Source organism: Bactrocera latifrons, unplaced genomic scaffold, assembly GCF_001853355.1.
Source record: "Bactrocera latifrons isolate USDA-ARS-PBARC rearing strain unplaced genomic scaffold, ASM185335v1 scaffold_96, whole genome shotgun sequence".
Classification (NCBI taxonomy): Eukaryota; Metazoa; Arthropoda; class Insecta; order Diptera; family Tephritidae; genus Bactrocera; species Bactrocera latifrons.
Genome location: NW_017537667.1, coordinates 784,934 through 792,278, shown reverse-complemented (window position 1 = coordinate 792,278; position 7,345 = coordinate 784,934). Strand labels below are relative to the sequence as shown.

At 33.6% G+C, this 7,345-nt stretch overlaps 3 protein-coding genes across 3 annotated transcripts; 2 read left to right on the top strand and 1 right to left on the bottom strand.

The window, feature by feature from the left end:
• Positions 1 to 1,749: 1,749 nt before the first annotated feature.
• LOC108977865 (alpha-taxilin) lies at positions 1,750 to 4,061 on the bottom strand. Its single transcript, XM_018947823.1, has 6 exons — positions 3,861 to 4,061; positions 3,526 to 3,725; positions 3,250 to 3,459; positions 3,049 to 3,195; positions 2,801 to 2,981; positions 1,750 to 2,738 (listed from the first exon to the last, which is right to left on the bottom strand). Exons 1-6 carry the CDS (start codon positions 3,933 to 3,935, stop codon positions 1,893 to 1,895), a joined length of 1,659 nt encoding a protein of 552 aa, XP_018803368.1. The 5' UTR covers positions 3,936 to 4,061; the 3' UTR covers positions 1,750 to 1,892.
• A 464-nt stretch (positions 4,062 to 4,525) lies between these two features.
• On the top strand, positions 4,526 to 5,632 carry LOC108977867 (V-type proton ATPase subunit G). The gene is made up of 3 exons (XM_018947825.1): positions 4,526 to 4,727; positions 4,899 to 4,999; positions 5,115 to 5,632. Exons 1-3 carry the CDS (start codon positions 4,646 to 4,648, stop codon positions 5,283 to 5,285), a joined length of 354 nt encoding a protein of 117 aa, XP_018803370.1. The 5' UTR covers positions 4,526 to 4,645; the 3' UTR covers positions 5,286 to 5,632.
• Positions 5,633 to 6,372: 740 nt separating this feature from the next.
• On the top strand, positions 6,373 to 7,292 carry LOC108977866 (protein SYS1 homolog). Its single transcript, XM_018947824.1, has 3 exons — positions 6,373 to 6,687; positions 6,759 to 6,880; positions 6,939 to 7,292. The coding sequence occupies exons 1-3, from the start codon at positions 6,523 to 6,525 to the stop codon at positions 7,132 to 7,134; spliced, it is 483 nt and encodes a 160-aa protein (XP_018803369.1). The 5' UTR covers positions 6,373 to 6,522; the 3' UTR covers positions 7,135 to 7,292.
• The last annotated feature ends 53 nt before the right edge of the window (positions 7,293 to 7,345 follow it).

The window sequence follows — 7,345 nt, the reverse complement described above, 5'->3', positions numbered from 1 at the left end:
ATTATTTATTCATCAAATCATAGGAGTATAGCATAGAATATAATATAATATCTCCCGAAATAATTCAATCTTTCTTCTACGGTGTCTAATGAGTTGTATACACCATCGCAACATCTTTATTAACTTTAATCAGCTCGTATTCCCCTGAAAATGGATACGTTAAGTAAAAAACAAACAACATTTTAGAAAAATATTTACACTTGAAATCAATTGTTATCGTCTACTAGCAAAATAAATTCCGCCCTTGTCCTTGAAATCTTACTATTGTAGCTATTAGTTATAAGCAACTTTTATGTATAAGTATTCTTTATTTTACTATGATCTATGTTGCAGCCCTAACCACTTTTAAGCAACTGCGACAGTTTTTGTCCGTTAGAAAAAATAAATTAAAATAAATAAAGTTTCTTCAATTACTTACACTTTCATACCTATACCTATGTAATTATAACCCTTTTCCCACTTACATAGTTTCATAATAAACGCGCACTTACTGGAATAGGTGCCCTCTCTACCCCACATACTTACACTGCTAACAAACAATGCTAACTTAGTGGCTATTCACAACCCTCTTTCGTGTGTGACAAGTGTGGCACTTAAAAACTGCCCAGAGGCTTGCAGATGTATGTAAACAATATATTTTGCTGCTTCAAAATGCGGCTCACACAAAAATGTGCTTGTGTGTTTATTAAATGAATTGTATATATTATTACACACACGCACAATACACACACATACAATACATACATATATGGTACATAATAGCTTAATTTCAGCTGCAATGCCACTAGTATGTCGTGACGTATGCGTAACATTGGCAATGCAATGGAATGTAAGATTCGTAATGTTACTAATACGCACCGTATGCCAAGATCAGCGCGCCAGTGGGCATTAAAGCACGTAATTAGTTGATTGTAACTTTTGAATACAGAATTTTCTAAATTGAAAGTTTTATTTTTAAATGCTTTTATTAATTAAAAGAGAACGGAAATATTGTCAAATCTTTTGTATATAACATGGTAGTTAATGTGGACAGACAACAAAAATGATTACGTTTGTTTTTATTTTTACAGCAAACACATGAAATCACCAGACGTTTTTCAACGTTTTTGAGTAAATTAAACGTTCAGGGCACGTCTACTGTCTCTTTTTTCTATAAGAAAGACATGTAAAATTTATAACTTGGTCCCTTAAATTTCGCATATTTTGGTCACATAATAGCGAACGCAGCACCTAATTAAGAAGCCATCGAGGTCGTACAGTGGCAACTTTAGTTTCGGCAGAAGTGACTTTCTGTCAGATCCAATCAGGGCTGACGTGGAATCAACTAATATCTAAAATATTAACTGCCGTGGCGTCTTAAGGTCTGAATGTCTATTGAGGCTTCAAGCACTTCAAAAGGACTGCAAATACGATTTTCATATTTTATGATTTTATTTCAATATTTCTCGCGTATAATTTCGAAACATGAACAATTTATAAGAAGTAATATGTGTGGAATAACTTAAAAATAATGTTAATACAAAAACAGATAAATAAATAATTTAATATATGTATGTATGTATGTATACAAATAAAATTAAAAATAAAACAAAAAAAGTGTACATATGTAGCTACATATATACATATGTATAACCAAAAGATATAGAGAGGCAAGAAGTGTACTTTTTCAGATGATATTACGAAATCAAGACCAGGACTTTATTTAGAAATTTCTTAAATTTTGCGGAGTAATAAAATAATCGAAAAAGGTTATTTAACGCATGAATGCGTAAACATAATAATTTGATAAAGAACAAAACAAGGTGAAGCGTAATTTAGGTGGTTAGGTGTATGCGCTCAACTTGCGATGATGCAATGTATGAACATTATAAAAAGTAATGAAAGTGGCAGCACTAATTTGGCACTGGTACGAATAATTGTTGTTGCACTTGCTGCTGCGATGGCTCAGTTGTCGGCGCAGTTTCGGTACCATTCACCAATTCTGCGACAGTTGCTTCAGCAGCATCGGTTACATCTGCGACAGTCAATTCTGCTGCCTTTGCAGCAAGTTCGGGACACACCGGTATTTCTGGCGCAATTGCAACAGCTGCAACGTTACCACTAGACTCTAATTCTGTCGATATTGGCGCTGATGTTTCAATGGTTTCGGCTACGACCGACTGCAAATTGCTGCTATCATTTTGTAGCTCCGTTTCGGGAGCGGGCGAGGATTCTTTGCCATTCTTATTGCTTTTCGATTTTTGTTTTTTGCGTTGACGTTTCTTATTTGCGTCCTCAGGCTGTTGCTGTTTAACAGCCGATTGCGCACTTTTAGCATTAGCGTCTGAGTTTATACCGGAATTGACATTCAAAAACTTCATTTGGCTTTGTAGATTAGCGAGGGTTTGTTTTAATTCGGCACAATTTCGCGACATTATCTCCATTTTATCTTTGTCTGATGCACCACCACTCGACGGTGTGGGTGCCTGTGTTTGCATAGGCTCAGGTTCGGGTGGTAGTTGCGGCATGGCCGGACATTCAATGTTATTGTCACGCAGCACTTTATACAGATGTGAACGCTCGTTTTGTAATGCGCGCAATAATTTTTGTAACTGGTCTACCTGTTTGCTGCAACGCGCAGCATGTTCATCACGCTCCTTTTTCTCAGTAGCCAATTCAATAAGTATCGCATTACTCTTTTCCCATTTACTTTTCCATTCAAGTGTTTCCTTTTCTAACTTGCGTGTGTTCTTTGCCATCTGTCGAGAAAGTTAAATTTTGATTAAATAACAACATTGGTAAAATACAATATTTTAACTACCCGTTCTAGTTCTATTTTGTATGTTGCAAATATATCATTGGATTTCTGTAATGAACTTTGGAAATCATCATATTTAGCTGTGTACAGAGTAAGCTGCTCTTTCAGTGCCGCCTCGCGTTCTGTCAATTCTTTCAGCAATTTTTGTGAGTGCACAAACTTTTCCAGCGCAATTTGCTTTTCTCTACGTTCACAATATTGTAGATATGTAAATATACAAACTTTAAATATTTGCGAATAAGCATACTCACTTTAGCAAAATTTCTTTTTCCATAGCCGCTTCAACTTGCACCTTATTCAATTTGGCTTGATGTAATTGTGATTCCAACTGTACCTGTTCGTTTAATTTCTCCAACTGTTGTTCACGCATATGATATTGTTCTGCCAGCATTTTCAATCTACATAAAATGTATATGTTAAAATAGTTATTAGAATTTGTTTAGCTTTTATACTTTTTGGTCATTTCCAAATTGTGGTCTCGCAATTTCAAATTTTCTTCATTGTTTTTAGTTAACGATTGTGTGATCTCATTCAAGGATGTTTGGAATTTTGATTGGCTTTCCTTGCGCCTTTCCTCCTCTTCTCGAATTTTTTGTATGCTCTCATTTTTCACAGACTTTATTAGCTTCTGCTGTTCGCGGCAAACTTCCTGCAATTTGTCCCTAACACGACCCGTGAACGGACAAATGAATATACGTATAAATTTGATATTCTTACAACTGTCTTACCGCATCAATACACTTTTATTGTATTCACGTTGCAAATTTTCTTTCTTTCGCAAAACCGTCTCCAACTGCTTCTCTTGCACTTTCACCTCCTGTCGCAATTTTCTAGACGCTCGTTCACTTTCTACATGCTTACGAAGCAGAATTGCAAATTTTTCCTCCGGCGTTGTACCAGCTGCTTCTTCCTCTATCATTTTCACGATCTATTGTAATTAAAACACCAGATACAATGAAAAGTTAAGCATTTACTATACAAATCACCTTGGCCCCGTTAGCCGGCATGCAACCGAAAATAACTTATATCTATATCAAAATTGTATATATTTTCGTCGAGTTACCTGCTCTTCAATCTTTTGATCTTTTTGTTTCTCATCTTTGGCTTCTTTTTTGCTTCTTCCTGTAGCCTTATCCATTTTGAAAAAGTGTGAAAATTTCCTAATTTTCTCAAACGGCACGTTTTGTTGTTGAATATTTTTAAAATTGTTTTCGGTGATTTCCTTATTAGGATAAAAATCTTCTAATATGTCAAGCTACATGACAACTGGTAGGGATGCCAAGTTTTTATATTTGCATGGGCTGCCTCCTTTATTTGTGAATAACTTTAGTTAACGATTTAATTGAGTAACTTAAATAACTGCTCAATCAAAATGAAGAAAGTTATCATTTAAAAACCTATTAATATATGTATTGTATTTATGCTATTAAAATACAAATAAATAACTTTTATTATATATGTATTTAATAAACAATGTATGAATTACATATAAAAGTGTACCCAAAAATTAGCAGTGGAATTGTTTTTATGGTCTTAATTCGTCTTTAATGTTAGGGAAATGAGGAGATTTTACAAATAAACATTTTAACATATATGTTATGGGGCATACATTTCTGGCAGCGCTATAATATCCAATTAGAATCCACAAACGAGTCTCGTTTGCCGACCGATTATCCGAATTACCTTCCAATTAATCAATAGGTGGTTTTTTCATGTGACTGCGCTTGTCACACATTGAACGTCACTTGGATTTTTCTCCTTGTCTTGTGTGGAACGAAGTTAGAGAAAATTTACAGCGTAGTTAAGAAGTGACTTTACTAAAGTTTTCTTAAAATATTACAAGTGAAAATGACTAGCCAAACTCAAGGTATCCAACAGCTGCTCGCTGCTGAAAAGAAAGCCGCCGAAAAGGTAGCAGAAGCCAGAAAACGTAAGTAAGAAAGCTATAAAAACAAGTGTTTTTCTGCTTGTTACTAGTCACCCACCCCGTAACGAACAATCAAAGGGGTCATGTGATAAGCAAAAATTGAGCAAAGTAATTATTAACTGCTTTGAAAAGTGTATATTCCTTTCTTATGCATAATTTTTTTTGATATTTCAGGCAAGGCAAGAAGATTGAAGCAAGCCAAGGATGAGGCCACCGAAGAAATTGAGAAATATCGCCAAGAACGTGAACGTCAGTTCAAAGAATTCGAAGCCAAGGTAATTTCTCATAATCAAATACATTTGTACAGTATTAAGTACCACAATTTTGTAAAATATTTTGTAAGATTTTGTACTACTGAAATAAAAACGAAATACTTTAACTTCTTTACAGCACATGGGTTCACGTGAAGGTGTTGCCGCGAAGATCGATGCTGACACCCGCACTAAATTAGCCGAAATGGAGCGTTCGATTTCCACACGCAAGGAACCTGTAATAGCAGAAGTCCTACAATTTGTGTACAATATTTCTCCCGAATTGCACAAAAACTTCGTACAGAACTAAATGGTCTTAGCCAGGATGAAGGGATAGATGCCAGCTTGCATGCATTTCTTTTATTCGTCGTATACTTGTAAACTAACCAAACCAACTAGCTAACTAAGCAGCATATTCCCAAAATTTCGTATACGTTCCATTTAAATTCATTTTTGTGGTGCCGTTTCGCCTTTACTTAAGAAAAATTCCAGATATCAGCGTATCCTTTCACTGAAAGTCATTACTTAATATACAAATACAAAAGTGGGCGCAAATGCACCGAATGATTTCAAGCTAAAATATTCCAAGTATTATGCCGAAAAGTATGAAGAAAATGTATGCTATCATTGTTATCATAAGGTGTAACTAATATATAATTTGTGTTCTTGTTGTTATGCAATAGTTAAAGAAAAAAGTGTGAATATTTAAGCAATAAAAGTTCATTCATATTTTTCTTTTATGGCCTAAAATGTCTCTAATTTTTAGTTTTATTTTTTGAAAAAAAAATTACATCCGATGGACGTGTAAAGTGATCAGCTAACAGTCAATCTAATTGGATTCACTCATGTGACCTACAAAAGTAAGAAGAGTCTCTAAAAAATAAACAAGTTTTAATTGAAGAGTAAGAATCTATATATATATTTCAACATACTGGTAAACTGGTATTTTATTTTCTTTTGTTTACTTTTAAAAGTTTGGACGAGCTTAGCGAGATTGAATAAAAAGTTTTTGATTGTTAGGTATGGTTTGTTACAAATGTTTGACAAATTCAGAATTAAGTATTTATTCTATGAAAAAATATGGTAAACGATATTTTTATTAGCAATTGCGTAAATAATAATTGTTATGGTATCCTAACTTTAATATCGGTATACATTATTAACGTAAAAGAGCGAATAAAAGTGTAGCAGATGTATTTTGTGTATATTTTAGTTATTAATATTATCCACAAGGAGACCTGATTAGTTTTTTTGTTAATTTATAATACGTTGGTTTGATTCGACAGTATTTCATTATGTACTGTAGTATGAAATAATTAGATATCCAGTACAAGTTTTTATTTTTTGAAACAAAGTGGCAGCACCTTAAAACAGGTGATTGTGCCAACACTCAAGCAAAGCAACTTTTGACATTCGTCATTCGCAATTTTGTTTATTTGTGCATCTACGAAAATATTAGTAATTTTCCTACTTTTTTAACTAAAGCATTTTAACGACTGAATATCGAATTTGCTAAGACACAAGGAGAGCATAAGGAGTGCCACGCTATGAAAGCGGGTACATTTCGTAACACACAATGGGATCCTATGTTGCTCATAGCACAGATCATCTCAATGCAATCCTGCGTCTATTTTACATTGGGATTGTTGGTGTTTATTGCTAATATATTGGCCGGTGATAATTACACATTGGATAATGTTTTTGAATATCATGTATGTATATATGTCATGTAATAAAGCAATAAACGCATACTAATGTCTGTAATTAATGAAACGCGAACAAGGAAATACATATATCCGATGCAGGTGGACGCCTCATAATTCTCGCTTTTGTACTGAATTCATTTATTGCTTCCTTGGCTCTTTGGTTTATTGTACGACGTGCGAAGTTGTGTTTAGATTTTAGGTGAGTATGTGCAAAATCAATATTTTTGTAATTTATTTAACAAACAATATCGTTTCAGTTGCACATTCCACATTCTACATTTACTTATCTGTTGGTGGTATAATTCGAATTTCCCCTCAAATATTAGTTGGTGGCTATTAAATGCTATTACAACGACGATAATGTGTATAGGTGGCGAATTCTTGTGTCTTAAATCCGAATTAAAAGAAATACCCGTTGGCTATGCAGCTCTTAATCAAAAATCTGATGTTTAAATTCTAGAGAATTTGTACGATAGCTGTGGAACGATCATGTATTAATGGTTAGAATAAAGTTAAATGTAATATTCGTGATTTATGATTATATTTATACTTGTTCATAATATTTTTTTATTTAATATTGTAATAAAATTTACAACTACATTTAAATTGCAAACTATCTTAAACTATAGTTTGGTACTTTACCAAAGTCAAAAAATTAATGAAT